The following is a 16702-nucleotide window of genomic DNA, read 5'->3' as shown; positions in this document are numbered from 1 at the left end:
CTGAAAGTAAGAGCTGGGCACATCCTGTGGCTTCACGAGAGGGAAGTATAGGGGGAGGAGGAGGAGGGAATGGGCTCTGTCGTGGCTGCGTCAGTGCTGAACCTGCCCAGGGCTATGGAAGGTGTCCCTACCCATGGATCATCTTTAGGGCCCCTTCCAACCCAAACCAGTCTGGGATTCTGTGATTCTGTCACTTGTTGTGAGAAAGACTGAAAGTAAGAGCTGGGCACATCCTGTGGCTTCACCTCCGGAGGGGCTGAAAGCACTGGGTGTTCTCCAGCTGCAGGTTTCTGGAGTGAGTCATTATGGGACACATATTTTTCAGCTTAAAACCAAAAAACATCCCTTTCAGCACCTGAAAGGGCTCCAAGTGAGCTGTGGAGGGATTTGTGACAAGGGCTTGGAGTGATAGGACAAGGGGACTGGCTTTAAACTAAAAAGAGGATGTTTAGATTAGATATTGGGAAGAAATTCCTCCTTGTGAGGATAGGGAAGCTCTGGCACAGGTTGCCCATCCCTGGAAGTGTCCAAGGCCAGGTTGGATGGGCTTGGAGCAACCTGGGCTAGTGGAAGGTGTCCCTGGCCATGGCAGGGGAGAGACTGGATGGGCTTTAAAGTCCCTTCCAACCCCAACCCTTTTGGGTTTCCAAGGTTCTGCCACTTACTGTGACTGGAAGTGCGTGCCAGGCAGGTCCTGTTGACTGGAAAATAAAGCCAAATGCCACAGTGTTACTGCGAGTAACTTTCAAGTCAGTTACATATTTTGGAAAACTTACTTTGAAAGTCTTAAATGTGTCAATATTTTGTTTCTAGTGCAAGTGATACAAAAACACTCAGGAAACTGAGAGGGAGAGGAGGGTCCTTGCATTTGATCACACCTCACATCCTGAGATGCTCCAGACCAGGAACGGTGGCCAGGCTTCTGGTAAATAGCTAAATTATGTTTATCATAATTAACTTGATCATATTTATCACCCCAGGCCATACTAGTGTCCAAAAGTGATGTCATAGTATTTGCATAGCAAATATGGAACCAACCAACGCAGGAATGAGAGTTATTTTTGTAGAGGGCTGTGAAAGTTTAACTCAATGCTTCCATGTAAAAAAGGCACGTAAGTTACGAGTTTCCTTTAATAAAGAAAAATTTGCCAAAAACAGAAAAAAAAAATTTGGAAAAGAAGGTATCAAGTTATTGATGGTAAACTGTTTTACTCAGTATTTCTTCTTCCTTAGACCAAGAAATTAACTCGAGTGGTTGGTTAAGGTGTAAGAACTATGTCAGGGTTTTCATTTTTAATGTTGTTGAGCTGCTGAGCGGGACAGAACTGGGACCACCTCAGATGATCCTGCGTTCCCATGTGCTGAATGTTCTCAGTTTTACTCAAAGTGAACATTTCACTCTGGTGCTGTGAGGGCAAAATGATTCAGTTTTTAACGTGTCTGCTATAAACGAGTCATTTTTCAGCCTGAACAGCCTCAGTTCCTAAGGATGTTTATAACTCATTTCACGTCCTGCACAGGCCCAGCTTGTTAATTATTATAAAATAATATCTTTACTACAAAGCTTTGGCTTCAGTTTTGAATCTTTATAAACTCTGAGTCTGTGTCTTCAGCCAAATGACTCATTTATTTTCAAATCTATAATATGTCTAAGTCACAGATTGATAAATTGTCATTATAGACTTGTAAGCTCAGGGGGGAAAAAGGTTGGTTATTTTTAGGAACAGGGAGTGTCAGGGGGAGGATTTAATAGGACAAAATGTGAATTCAGGTATTTGTGCTTTAACCCTGGATTACTGGTTTTTTGGTTAATAGAAGCTCTATTCAGTAGGAAATGATAGAAGAGGAAAAAATCTAACATAAACTCAATCATGGTGTAAGTGGACACTAAAAAGGTGAATATTTTATCCTAGGAAATATGTAAAGAAACTTCCAGGAGTACAAAGTCAGGTGAAGGACCTGTGCAGGGCTCTGGAAAGGAGCTACCTGGGCTGCAGAGCACAGGTTCTGTCTCTGATCTTTGAGGTGAGTGATCCAAAGCAAGGATCACACAAAGGAGGGGCACAGTCAGCACAGTGGCATTTTTACAGGCTGACAAAACCAGGCTCATTTGATTTCTGCCCTTAAAATAAAAAGAGAGAGAAGACACAAGTGATTATCTGATGGTAAAAGTGATGGAAAATAAAGATTTAAATTGGAGAACAAACCCGGCAGCAAGAGAAAATGGCCATGCACAATCCTGGGGTGGAAACCAGAGGTTTTTGATTGTCACATGGCAGTCCCAGGGCTTCCTCAGAGCTCACAGGAGCAGGAAACCTTCTTAATTCCTTCCCAAATGGTTCTGGAAGGGGGACACAGAGATGGTCTGGAATAGAAGAGAATTGGACTTCATTATCCCACATAACTTTTTTTTTTTTCGCATTTTATTTCTAGAATCATTTTGCAAGTGATGGAAAAGCAACAGTTAAAGGAGGAGTCGATGGCACCACACAGGAAGTGAGTAGGAGAATCAGGTTTCCATGCTGTTATCCCACACCTGAGCTGTGGTAACTCACACTCACTGCCTTTGGATTTACATCCAAGCTCGGATCCCAATTTCATCTGCCACTGCATTAACTGGGTTTAGGTTGGAAGGGACCTGTAAATGTCACCCTCTGCCACAGCAGGGACATCCTGCACCAGGTCAGGTCACTCAAAGCCCCCTCCAGACCCAGTGTGCAGTGAACCTCTTCCAGGATTTTGTGCTAGATGCACAAAAACCATCATTTAACAATTCCCGAGCACCTTGAAATTCGTGTTTGCTTTATTTTATAAAAGATCTTTGTACTTCGATTCTCTGCCAAATAACAACGCTATTCTGTTAAGAAAAACAGCCGACTGAACCCAGGTTTTATTCACTCTTAGTCATTTAACTTTGCCATACAGCCTGAGATGTCTGAGGGCACGCAGGGCACGCTCTGCGGGCTCTGATGCTCTTTGCCCTACCAAAGCGTCTGGGGGCTCCCCCAGCCCCCCAAAACGGGCGCTGCGCCCTCAGCCCCCCGCACCCCGAAGGGCTGGAGCCTGGCGGCGGCAGCAGCCCCAGGGCCGGTGTCCCTGTCCCGGTGCCGCCCGGTGTCCGGATGCCGCCGTGTCCCGGTGCCGCCCGGTCCCCGCCCGGTGTCCCGGTGCCGCCCTCCGTCCCCGCTCTCCGCCCGCCGAGCCCGGGCCGGAATGTCACGGAGCGGGGCGGGAGGCGAGGCCGGTGCTCCCCGCCGGCAGTGCCGAGCCCGGGCGGGCAGGTGGAGCCGGGACCCGCGGCCGGAGCATGGAAGGTGAGAAACGACCCCCCCTGCTCTTCCCTCCCGGACCCCGGGGCCCCGCAGCGGCTCCACCGCCCCGGGGACCTCCAGCCGCTTCTTCGGCGCTTGCTGCGAGCGGATCGCGGGCTCTGGAGGAGAAATGGAATCGCGTGTAGCGACTGAGCAGGAAACGAGCGGGGCTGCTTGACCCCTCTCTGTTTAATTTCAGAGACATCACGGCGCGTGTAGTAAAGCCGGGGTTGAGGGCCCGCTTTATCTGCTGGTCCTATTCTGGTGTTTTAATGAATTCAAGGGTGTGTGGGTTTCTTTTCACTTGTAAAATGTGCCCTTAATGTTCAGAGCCAGCAAAACCAAGCTGGGAGTTAAGCTCGGAGTGCAGAATGATTCCCTTTTGAAGGAAAACAACATTTCTTGTGTTTTTAACAAACCTGGCAAAGAAGCCTTGCAAAGCATCACTTGGTTTCTTATTTCAGAGGTGGAGATTCTTACTGCAGCTCAGTGCTTCAAGGGCTAGAGTTTAGATTCTGCTCTGTCTCAATGACTTGAGGAGTTTGCTTATTTGAAGTTAGCTTCAGTTACCTATTTAAAAATGCATTTTCCTTTGCTAAAGGCTTTCTAACTGTATGTAAATAATCACTAATTGAATCTGACTGAATTGAGACTATCACTGCTTGAAAGAGTAACTAATGTTTTGAAAGAATGGATTTGGGGGCAGCTTAGCACTTAAAAATGGAGCCTTGTTTTCTTGATGGAGTCGGGATCACTGTCTTTTTGGGAGAGAAAACTTGTGAAGTAGGTGGGAATAGTCTACGATTAGAAAATGTCTCACTACAACTGAGGTTATCTAAGAAGTCTCTTTTTTGGCTTTCTTATTTCTCGTGTGTCTAAGTGAACCTGGAAATAATCCTTCAGGTTTTGGTTCTGTGCATGAGGAGGGTGAGGATTCCTTAATGTGCCTGAGGTTGTTACAATGGGGATGAAGTAGGTGCTATCCCTGGATAGGGCAGTGTTATCCCTGGATACAGTAACTGCCAAGAGTGTTTCTGTGGGTCTTGGTAAAATCTCGGTTCCTCTGGGATCAGCAGGGAATCTGCCTCTGAGGACAGAGGGGTAACCCTGCTCTCCTGGATTTTCTGTGCCCAGTGTGAGGAGGCTCAGTATGGTCATGGAATGGGAGATGGGCCCTGGCCAGAGTAGATGTTGGAGCCAAAATTCGTCGTTAACTTGGTTCTCTCTGTCCATGACTGGTTTGGTTTTGTGACTACCAAAAGAACTGCCCTGCTGTCAGCTCCAGGTGCTGGGCTGGGATCAACCTGTTGGATCAAGGGTTGGACTTTGATGATCCTAATGTGTCTCTTCCAACTCAGGATATTCTATAGTTTGGGATATTCTGTGTTGAATCACTGAATTATTCTGCTGGGTTTAGAAGGTCACATGCTACAGTGTGAGTGTCACTTCACACACTGCATGGTGCAGCAAAGTATTAGAGACCCCACAAAGAGTTTGTTTGGTCCAGGTGCCTTCTTCAGAAAGCCATGGAGAATGTGGATGCTGGACAAGGATATTCAGTGGGGAAATCAGCTGGAATTTCTGTCTTTAATGGCCCAATGCAGGTTGGAGGTGAAAAACACATTGGGGTGAAAGAGGCTGAGTGGTGTAAGTAGTGTTTCATTTATGGCTTGTTTGTGCCTCTTAAAATGCTGCAAAGACAAGGAAACTGGCTGTGTTTGCTCCACATGCTGTGATGGAAGGACTAAGGGCAGATGGGACTTAAAAGCTTGTCCCCTTCCCTGTGCTGTTGGGTTGAAAATTGCAGCTGACAGGAAAAAGGCAGATTTCTGGTTTCACTCTGGGGACAAACAGGTAAAATTATAATAACTCCAGACATACCAATGTTGGCTACAGCTGTGTTGAGGATTAGAAGGGTGTTCATGTTACCATTGATTTGAAAAATACCCATTTTAGGGCAGTTAAAATTCAGGTAGGCTGTTCTGGTCAGGCACCAGGAGAAAGCACGACCGGTGTTACACATTAAAACGCCATAGCTCTTTTTTTAGCGAGCCATTTGAATATTTTGGCTCCCTGTGGCCATTGGCGTAGAACACAGGATGGCCAAGGATTGGTTTCGAAAGCACACGAATTTTACTTCTGCTTTGTGAAGAACTTTGTGCCTCGGCTGCAGCGCGGAGGGACGGGCGTCCCTTCCCATGCACCCCAGCCAGAGGAGCTCTTTGAAGCTTGGGAAGACGAGCGAGCTCTGTAAGTGATTTCCTGCCTCGTGCTTTTCTGAACCCTGGGTGGAAAAAACGGTCTTATTGGGACAGGAGCAGGAATCTTCTAGGCCTTCCTCTCTGGCTTAAAACGCTCGGGAAAGGGACCTGAGGTTAAATATTAAGGGAGCAGTAAGGCTGTGAGAAGCTGCTGGAGGTTGGTATTGTAAAGAAACCGGGTGCTGGTGAGGGGAGGTTGGAGGCTTGAAAGAGAGACAAAGACTGGGATGTTTCTCAACCAAGATGAGAAACATTCTATGGTGTGTCTGTTGTTCTTATCTCTTCTGAGGGGTTGTCCTGCCCATCTTGGGCAAGAACCTGTTGTGCCCAACAAAGTAGGAATAAATCCCTGGAGGAGATGGGGGTCCGAGGAGGGTGAGCAGGTCCTACCCAGCTCTCGCTGGGCTCTGACAGCACCGTTCTCTAGCAAGTCACCCTGTACCTGCAGGGAATATCCAGGGAATCCAATGGTTCCTGAACAGATAAAGCTATCCAGGAACATGTGCAGAATTATTGGAGTTGCAGCATCCAGGTAGGGGTTCCAGTTCTTCCTTCCAAGACCTCCCAGGAGACCAGGAGAAAGCAGAATTGCTGCCGAGGCTCCAAGTCACACCAGCACCTGGGGCTTTGACCCTCAGCACTGAAATGGGGCAACTGCCCAGTCTTTCTGAATGCAATTAAAACTGAAATCAAGTGCTGCAGAATAATGGGGATTTCATTGTCTTGCCTAAAGCTTAATTATGTGTGCAATTAGAAGAGTCTATGTAATTTAAGTGTTTATATTCACAGAATCATGGTACAGTTTGGTTTGAGAGGGACCTTAAAGCTCATTCTGTTCCACTCCCTGGCATGGGCAGGGACACCTTCCACTAGCCCAGGTTGCTCCAAGCCACATCCAACCTGGCCTTGGACACTTCCAGGGCTGGGGCAGCCCCAGCTTCTCTGGGCTATTATTGCAGTGTAAAGTGAAAATCAATAGTAGAGAGAAGTTTGTTCCCGTGCCCGGAATTTAGTGATGTTTCCTCATCGTTATTTGCTGTATAAATTGGTCCGTTTTCTTCTTTGCACCTCGCTCTTCCTGCCGTGAGGGAATGAATCAGAGAAATTAAGGGCTGTAACTATGGAGTCCCTTGATCCTCTTTATTTGTTTAAAAACACATGTTTGGTAAATATTTGATCTCTCGGTCATTTAATTCAGCGAAAAGCCTTCACTGTGTTGCATGCATCAGCCCACCCTCCACTCAGGCAGTTTTTGGAGAGCCTCATCTGATACCAGGCTGCTTGGCTGTAGAGCTGCCAGAGCTTTATATTCTGACGTTGCAGAGACCACAGAAATGTTCCATAAGCAGAGGAGGCAAAGACAGATAATGATGGGGTAAATGTCACCCGTGGTTAACACCTCATGCCCACTGCCTGGGTGGTTCTGTTATGTAACTGCCAGGAAGGAATTTTCCCAGTCCCAGGAGCTATTGTTTGATGGGTACAAAGATGACAGAAGATTTTCTAGCGTGTCAAAGATAAAGAGGAGGCACAGCTAGAGGAAAGAAAGGAGGCAGGAAGCAGGTAGCTGTGAGTCTGTTAAGAAAATCAAGCTCATAGCGATGAAATCTCGAGGCAGGGAGGCCTCGAGTGGAGATGTTACAGGACAGCTCCTGTTCGACTCCCCGGCCTAAATTAAGGCACTGGGGTGGGAGATGGGAATACCTGCAGCCTGTGCTGGCTCCAGAGCCCTGCTGAGCCCTCAGCCCTCTGGGAAACCAGGCCACACGGGTAGTCCTCTGAGGTATTTTTAAAATGCCTGGCATTTGATCCCTATCGGAATTTCTCAACGGGAATTAGGCTTGCGTTCCCACGAAAACCGAGTAGATCTTGTGGAGATAACAGGGGTTTCCCTTTGTTTTGGGAAAGGAATGTGAAGCATCTTTGTGCTTTGGAGAAATTCCCTTCCTCCAGAGTTACCACCGCTGTGCTGTGCTCACAGAGCGAGCAAGGAGGAAATCGAAAGCATGAGTTACTCTGCTCTGTAACTTTTTGAAGTTAGAAAATCATACTTAATCCCTCTTCTGGGCACAGGCCAGTGCTCAGGATATAAAGATGTTGTACAGTGAAACAAAACACTAATTTGGTATTTATTTATTTGAAATCCCGCTTTTTCAATTTTGCTTTCAGCCAAGAAAATGGTAATTTAAAAGATTATACCGTGTCACAAACTATCCTAAATATTAGATGCCTAAAGCTTATTTTCTGTCTTTTGCAGATTCACAGCCTGGGATGGACCTCAGTAACCCTCAGGAACAGCCTGTGGCTGCAGGTACTGTGCTGTTCAGTTATTTTCTTCCACCCTTTCTTGGCAATTTTATGGGGAAAAATATAAGAATTCCCGCTTGTTCAGGTTCCCAGGACCCTGAATAACACAGTCACAAATACAAAGATGGGCACTTAAGACAAAAAAAGTAAATTCTATACTTGAAATAAAACTGTGGAAGTTCAATATAACATTGTAAAATGACAGTAAAGTGGAAAAAAATACTGTATAGAAGGAAAGAAAATGTTTTCAGGAGAAAGCTGGAAGTTTTGATTAGGGAAGCAAGAATAATGTGATTCTCTTGGTTGACTGCATTTCTGAAAATATGAAAACAAACCTCCTGAGTGAGCTGGAGAAGTGCTTCACTTTCTTGCTAACCAAAATTCAACCCTCTGAAAATGAGCTCAAGGTGTGAGAGTTTGTGTGGGACTTTGGGAACAAAATCATTCCCCCAGACTGCAAGTAATGCATCCATAGGAATAACATCATGGGCACTGTCAGCAGGACTGGGAGGGTGCAGGTGCTTTGAGGGAATCACCTGGAAATATTCTTGGGGCATAAGTAGTTATTGTTTTCTTGGGTTTTTTCACTAGAACAAGAGGATTTGACAGACTGTAATCTGAACAAATCCCAGGAAATGGAAAGCATGGATAATGTGGAAGACATGAAGGAGCACAATCAGTCTAATGAAGAAGCAGGAGGTAAAGTGGAGTTGGAATTCTGAAAAATAATAGTTATGTTTTGTCTTTCTGTTCATCTGATCATGCTGTGAGATCATGTCTGTAAAAGGAATAACAATACAACTCATTTGGAGCATTTCAACATGCTCTGAGGAGGAGCAACTGTTCTCCATCAGGGAACCTCACGTGCATTTTACCAAGGTCAGTTTTACAGGATCTATGAAATATGGATGGGAAGATAAAAAGGCAAGTGCATCTGGTGAGCCTTTAATGTGTGTGGTAACACACAAATTCCTAAGAGCTGTTTGCATGGACAAATCCTGTCGTAGGGCTGCAGTTTTTATTAATGCTGTTAAGTACTTTCATACCTGAAAAACAACTTGGTGATTTATCTTTTTTTTTTTAAAGAAAGAACAAGTTAGCTCATTCACAGGATAGCCTAACCCTGTTAAATTTAAAGCTGTGCTGTAAACTGTTGATGAAGAGGAGGTTGGTGAGTTTACCATGTTTATTATTGAATTTGAACAGTAAACCCTTCCTGCAGTTCTGAGGGAACACACAGGGATGAATAAAATAGTAAAACAATATGTACTGTCTTCAAAAACCAGCAGGGCCTCCTCATTTATAGATAAAAGACAGCAGAAGCAGCTCCTGGACTTGGCAGTCTTACAGCCCTCAGAGTCTGGGGTTTTATATGTTGGTATGACACAGATGTAGAGGAAGAGACTTGGAGTTTCTTCTGTGCTGTAGAATCTCCTAATCTGAAATCACAGCAATAACAACCAGTGCTGGCAGTGAGCTGAGCATGTTCATCTTTGCCAGGCCTCAACCTCTGTGAGGAATGTGCTGGTAGAGGATGCAGGGCACGTCCTGGGGAGGGCAGACATGGTGTGACCAGTTCCACGGTGCCATTCCGTGCCCCAGGTCCATGGCAGTGCAGACAAACTGTGGGGGTTTGAGGTAGAGTTTATGTATCACGTGAAGCAAGTAAATCACTAAAGAGTTGTGTGCTTTTGTTGCACAAGTGGCTTTGGTTGTTCCTTCTAACATAAATGTGATACTCTGGCAGAGGTTAAACTTCTGTATTATTAAAGAACTAAGCTTTTTCTATTGATTAACAAATTACAAACCAACGTAAAACACTCGAGGGAGTGATGCACGAGCTGAAGAGTCCATGAGGAGGTGACATTCATCTCACTCAGGTAATCTACAGCACTCGTGTCTGGGACTGCACTGGTGTGTCTGGGACTGTCCTGGTGTGTCTACCCTTTCTGGACACTTGATGGAGGCATCACAGAGTTTTCAGACCAAATTAGGATGAAAAGCCTCGTGTCCCCAGAGCAGCTGACTGTAGGCAGTGCAGAGTAGCTCAGTAGAGATCTCTGTGATGTAGAACCTGCCTTGGGCAGGTGAGTTCTGCTCCACTTACATTGAAGAGAGAAGTTTGATGCTTTTATCTGTAGAACATGGAAGACTTGAGCCCTTTCCACATCCAAGGCAGCTGATCTCCCAGATCCCCCAGCACATAAAATATTCACAGCCACGTTCCAGCTGTTTGTCCATCCCTTGCACTGTTTCCACTCACACCAACTCACTTCTCCCTCTGCTTTCCCAGTGTCCCAGCCCTTCACTCCTCCTGCTCACTGAGCTGTGGGTGCAGGGAGCCAGGACAGGGGTTCTTTTCCAAATCCCTCAGTACTGACCATCTGAGAGGAATTGCTGTAGCTTCTCCCCACCTTCCTGTTCCAGGAGCCATGTCCCCACCACTTGTACACAGTGTCATGGCACAAAGAGAGTCCTTTTCCTGTTCCTGGGCTGCCCTGTGCTTTCTGCACCATTTCTTGCCCTATATTCCACACATTTAAATCAGGGACAACCCAGACACTTGTGAGAGGGTGTTTGTATCAGTGCTGCTCTTACACACCATTCATTTTTTATGTTGTTGCTGATCTCTAAAAGTCTCTTTACAATTTGCTCTGGGATGCAAATACAGAAAATTTACATCTCAAAGACAATGCTATAAATATCAATAAAACATCATTCCCCTCCACCAGCCTCCCTTACCCTTAGAGCTCATTCATTATAAAGAGAGTATAAACCTCCAGTCCCACAGTGCCCTATCCCTGGATTCTCAAGGAGTAAAGCCATGATTGCAAGGAGGAGGCTGGTTCAAATGCACTAAAAAGGTACCTACAGCATCTCAGTGTAAAATGGCACAAGATAAAATGTACATTGTGTTTGCTTCAGTGCTTCACATGCTGTTCTCTACAGTCATTCTGATACCGGAAGCACAATAAATCTTAAATATTTAAGCACCTTGTGCTGGTACTCTGGGCCCTGCAAGCAGCAGTAGGTGCATTTAAATTTCCTCCCAACGATACCAGTTCAGTTGCTGTTGGAGAGTAGAATTCACAAATAATCTCAGCTTTAGTGTTGTGCCCTCTGTAAAACAGCAGCAGCTCTGTTAGTCCTGAGCAGTCCTCGTGGGTGAGTAACTACTGTCTGATTTCTATAAATGAAACCACATTCTGACAGTGCTGCCCTGGTGGGAGGGTTATCTTTTGGGAATCACTAACCCTGGTAAAAACAAATATATAGTGTTCTCCACAGACTAGAAACATCATTGGTATCAGTGCTGGCTTTTGGGAAAAGGATTATGTCCTGCCCACACCTGAAAAGTCTGTCTGGTTTAGAAAAAGAAAAAAAAAAGCTATTTGGCACATTGAGGTGCTCACTAATCTCCTCCTTACACACCGAATCTAAAGAGAAATAATGAAAAATATTTATGTGGTTCTCATAATAGTTAATCACTCCTGTGAGTGAGTGACTCCACTCCAGCACCTTCCCAGGTCCTGGCTGATGACAGCCTGGGACACACAACCCTCCTCCTGAACCCCCACACCATCCCAGCCCCTGGGCTTTGTTCCATCTGCTCAAGGCCATCATGGGAATGGGAGGCCACTGACTCATGGAGAGAGATCAGGCCTCTGATGACCTGCTTTCCACTGCCTGGTGTGCCTGTAACATGTTTTTCTCCAGCACAACCATGTCTGGGTTTTCCGTGTCTCGTCAGTACCGAGTAGGAATCTTCCAGTTTCTTGGGCTGCACGTTTTTGTGACTCTTGCATTATTCATGGGTGACACTGTGAGTAAGTTGTGGGGATTTATTCTGAGGCTTTGAGGAGAGATTGGAGCCTGCTCAAGTCTAGCTGTTGTCTGACTTCGTTTGGTGGAGCCTTTTGTGCTGAAAGTGGTGCTGGGATCGTTTTAAAAACCTACAGAGAGTTCATAAAAGCACTGAATTAATGTACAGGGCCGAAACAACATCACTGGTGCTCATTTAGCATGAAAAAAATTGACTTTTTCAGCAAAGAGTTCCGTATTTGTACTTCTCTGAGCACGTGCAAACACCAGCTGATGATGTTCATTATCCCAGGTGAGATACCTGTGAGGTACCTGACACAGGTGAAAAGCCATTCCAGGAAAACACTCAACCTGCCCTCTTCCAGCCCCCAGTTCAAAGGGCTTCCAGGATGATGATGGCTGAGTATCAGGCAAACAATTAGGCAGAAGGCTACGGTAAAATGGTAATTAAAAGCTTGATGGGGAAGAAGGGAAAAAAAAAAAGAAACAAAACCCCCTGTTCTTGCCTCAAGGGACTGGAAGCTGCACGCTGTGGTGCACATGGTGTACGCTCGCCTGCAACCATAAAAATACACCGTTCCCATGGTGCTTCCTGTGTCTGGTCTGAAAAGAGACAAGCAGTGAGGCAGAGGGGGGGGGAAGCACTTGATTTCCCCTGTTTCCCTATGTGCCCCCACCACTGTTACCTTTGGTGGCCAAAGTTGACACGTCTTTAATTTAAAAATTAAATTGAAAAAGGCCACGCTCTTTCCTCTGGGAGTCACAGTCGAGCACGAATGTTTAATTGTGTCTTAACTCCCTCAGCTGTTGAGGCAGACAACTTTTGGGGTGTTGTGAATGTCAGAGAGCTTTCATGGTTGCGAACCAAGAAGAGATAAAAGGCACGTTTGCGGTTTATGGATGTTAATTGGTGCTGCTCTGAGGTGTGGGAGGGGGGCGGTTGAAAGGCTGGATGAGGCAGGAGAGGTGGCAGAGCCCCGCTCGGGCTCCAGCGGTGCTGCAAGCACACGCACTTATCTGCCTGGAAAGGAAGTGCCGTTTTTTATCGCAGTATTACATCTCCCAAGCCCAGCCCGAGCCCCGGCGCTCATGGGACTCGGGGTTATCTCACAACATCAGCAGAACTTGGCTGCGAGGGGATTTCTGTGGTGTTAAACCAGCAGGGAGTCTGTGCCGAACGGGTCAGGCCACTGCTCTGGGGGCTCTGCCGGGGCTGAAAGGTGTGTTTTCCTTATCACCAAGCGATCCTTTTGACTGTGTTTGAGCTCTTCCGACTGCACTGTCAGTGGCAGGAATGCTGCCAGGCACGCTCGGTGACATCAATGGGCTGGTGGTGTCACCACAGCCTGGAAATGATTGACATAGCCTGGCCTATCCTGAGCCCCCAGGGCTGACACAGACACCTGGATACCCTCATTGCACGGACAGAAAGTGCAGCTATTTCTTAGTCTAACTAACCCATTATAGTGATTAGAAAATAGGATTTGCTTTTGAGATATCCCGACTAGCAGTGGAAGCTCTCAGGCAGGACAAGGGCTGGAAGGAGGATTGGATGCTCAGTGTTACTCCATAGGTGATGGGCTCCTTTCCATAACTTTTATAACTTCATTTTTCTTCACTTGTTCTGTGTGTATCTTGGATTCGTACAAAATAATTCCCTGAAATTACAAGCGAGAGAAATATTTATTCTTTTGGCATCTAAGTAAAATCTAGTCCAAGGCAGGTGAGTTGTGTGGTCCCTCCCCACCTCCCCAGCAGGAAATAAGTGAAGATGAAGAAAACGGCCCTGGGAAGTCGAATCACATGTTGTTGTAGAAAATGATCCATTTTTAGAAATACAGGTCAGTGGAAAGGAAATCAGTTAGTGGAGGTGAGTCATGTTTTGCCCCCAAACCAGGCTCTTCATTTGGCACAAAATATGATTTTAAGGGACAGGTTTACTCTGTCCTGCTGGAAAGGTATCAGGAGGCAGAAATAAATCCACAGGAGTCAGAACTTTGCTAAAATGCCACAAATAGTTCCCTGAGTTGTTGGAATTGAGGGATCTTGTGTCTTGCTGCTGACTTTTCCCTGAAAAGTGTGCTCTGTGCCTGTTTTCCCTGCGATTCCTCGGTGCCATCTCCCACCACGCTGCATTCCAGAACTCCAATTCTTGTTCCTGCTTCAGTTCCTTCTCCTGCTCTGCGGGAGCGTTGGGAAGTTTGTTAATTCAGGGCTCCATTCCCTGTATTCCCGCGGCTGCATCACCTGCCGAGCGTTCCAGCCACGCTCCTCTCCTGGTGCAGGAGCTCCACCTCCAGGAGCTGCTCTGGGAGCTGCAGGTGCTCCCGGGCCGGCGGTTGATAATCCTGAGCTGCCAAATCCTCACTGAGTTTGTTGTCCAGGTCCGAGTCACAGAATCCCGGGATCATTTAGGCTGGAGGAGCTGTAGGATCAGGGTCACTAAGGGAACACAGAGCGGGTGCATCCACCCCTCTGAAAGACAGGGCTGAAAGTAAACTGTGAGTATTTAATTATGAGAACCTCAGTTAGGAGAGAACGTAGGTTTAGTCTAAAATTCAAGTCAAGATTATTTACTACTAGAATTTTTTTCTGGTTGGATCAAATCAGTGCACTTTCAAGGATTTTGAGGACATCTGAACCAAGCTCCTATAAGTGGTAAAATTCCTTGGACACTTATCACAGATTTCAGTGTTCTCCACACTGCTACATTTTCTCTCCATACAACGTTTTTTTGACAAGAATATATTACATTATCAGGAAGACTTTTGGGAGGTGAATTTACAGAGGTTAAACGAAACCATACTTTGAATTTCTCGGGTTTGAAGTTCATTTGAAGCTCAGTTGACCAGAGTCGACCGTGCCTGAGTGGTCACATTAGTGATTGGTCCCTTGATATAAGTAATACCAGCGATTATCTGAATTTAACATGTGGCCTCTCTCAGTCTGACTGTTGGGTCCAGATGTTCTCTGATTAACTGTCTCATTGGAGTCTGATTTAACGGTTGTGATTGTATCAGCCCTGCTGGACTTCAGGAATTGTAATTTTAGCACTGTTTTCTCTGGGCAATCTTATCTTAACGGTAAGGGAAGGGAAGAGCTCACACAGTTTCATCTCTTTCTGTGTTGTTTTTTAAGAGGGAGGCTTTGAAGGTGTTCATATCTGAAAGGGTAACGTTAACAGGTGTCATAAATAAAACAAATTTCACCCGGGACAAGCGCTGGAAAAAACCTGGGACCTGCAGGGATGTAGGATGACATTCCCTCTGTGCTCCCATCCAGCACTGGGGGCGTAGAAAATTGAGGAAAACCAGCAAATTAGTCACACTTTGAAAAATTAAAGAGAAAAAATAAAATCCCCTGGCAATTTCAGCATAGCACTAACCATAAGTTTTCCAGCCCCAGTCCTGTTGTCCCAGGGAATCCCACTCTGCTCCCCCAAATTCTGTTTGTAGTGCATTTAAATGTGTTAAAATTCCCTTTTTTTCCCTAAACCACAGCCTAGTGGCTGTGCAGTTTGTCCTGTTCAGCTCCAACTTTGGGAATGCTCAGCTTTGGGCAACATTTCTCCTTTATCCCTATTTTTGTTTGTACAACTGTGACGCATTTTGGAAACCTTTAGAATGAAAACCCCGAAAAACCACTAGAGAATTAAGAAACTGGCAATAAAAGGGTGTGAAATTATAGATTTACACAGGAATAGTCATCTTGATAAGAAAAATCCTCGTATTAAACAAGATGCTGTAAGAATCAGTTGCAAAATTCAAGTTTTCTGACTCACACGAGCTCGGAAACGACGTGTGTTGTTTGGTGGGGGTTATTTTGCAATTAATTGTACAACTAGATAAATTACACCGTGCTCTAATGATGGAGAGACGCTGGTATTAATGAAGTAGAAAATACACATCTGAGCGCCTGGAAAATGACGCCTGGCTGATTATTTTTTTTTTTTCTTATTTTCTTTCCAATTCTCGGGGCTGCATTTCCATTTGGTCTGTTCCTATTTTTGTCTCAAGTCACAGTAAAACCGAGGAGGTTTGTTACCACCGAGCCTGCACTCCACAAAGGGGAATGATGGAAGTTTCTCTCCTGTTTTCAGAAGTGAAATTTCCACTGGGTGCCTTCTGCACGGGGTCATTCAGGAATTACCACTCACCTCTGCTTTATGCAGCATCTAAGCAAAATAAATACTTGTGTTTCGTGCAAAAATGGGTATTGAACCAACAGGGCTAAGAAAATACTAAGAGGCACAAACTCAAAGCCAATATGTCCAAGTCATAAATGGAAAATTTGGGATTTTTGTTGCTGCTTTGGCCTGTAGTGACACAAAAAGAGACCCGAGGAGTGGGACAGGTCCAGCGTTCACACCCTGCCAGGGTGTTTATTGTCACCACATCCTCGTTGGGGTTGTTGTCTCTGCTGTCTGGCTGGAAGTTGATACTGCTGAGAGGTGATTGCTCCTTCCTTTGTTGGCAAACAATGATCTCATAAAAGCTCTTGGGAAAAAGGGAGCAGAGTGCTGGAGTCAGAGGAGAAACAAAGCCAGGGTGGGCCAAAAAGGCTTGAGCTCCTTTCCTTTCCCCAGATGGATATCTGCAGTGGGGTAGAAGAAAAACATGGAGAAAAGTTGCCTTATCTCTGACTGTGTTGCCTCAATTAATAAAAACCCTCAGGTTGCTACTGTTTCACTTCACATTTTATAATTCCCCAGTACTTACAGTCTCCAGATTTTCAATACACACGTGGAATTGTTTGCTTCTTGTTGTTTAAGGAAAGAAACTTAGATATAGCATTGAATTTTTGATTACTTCCCCCCCTCCCCAGTTTATCATTTTATGGGATGTACTCCTCTCTTTATTCACTAAGGAATGTGGGAGTTTTGAATTCCTGACATGTCTTCCCCCCCAGTGTGTTGATTCCATCCCTGAGGTGTTTGTCACAAACCCTGGGGATTCTGCCTTGAATTTGGAATCTCTGCTGGCTCTTTCAGCCTCAGCGCTT

General features: G+C 45.6%; 1 protein-coding gene across 4 annotated transcripts in view; it reads left to right on the top strand.

The window, feature by feature from the left end:
• Positions 1-153: 153 nt before the first annotated feature.
• The window catches only part of IKZF3 (IKAROS family zinc finger 3), a 34702-nt gene continuing 18153 nt past the window's right edge, over positions 154-16702 (top strand). For 2 of the 4 annotated variants that reach the window (XM_029958453.1, XM_018069430.2), the window contains exons 1-3: positions 3269-3314; positions 7830-7883; positions 8471-8578. In XM_029958453.1, coding sequence (XP_029814313.1) covers positions 3308-3314; positions 7830-7883; positions 8471-8578 — 169 coding nt within the window. In that variant the 5' untranslated portion in view covers positions 3269-3307. Of the gene's footprint in view, positions 296-813; positions 926-1913; positions 2026-2433; positions 2497-3268; positions 3315-7829; positions 7884-8468; positions 8579-16702 lie in introns of those variants that run through there. The other 2 variants (XM_029958452.1, XM_029958454.1) reach the window with 2 other exon arrangements.

The sequence above is a fragment of the Manacus vitellinus genome, unplaced genomic scaffold, assembly GCF_001715985.3.
Source record: "Manacus vitellinus isolate BGI_N305 unplaced genomic scaffold, ASM171598v3 scaffold_158_pilon, whole genome shotgun sequence".
In the NCBI taxonomy this organism is placed as follows: domain Eukaryota; kingdom Metazoa; phylum Chordata; class Aves; order Passeriformes; family Pipridae; genus Manacus; species Manacus vitellinus.
Note: the sequence above shows the minus strand (reverse complement) of the source record. Positions and strands in the feature narration are given on the sequence as shown.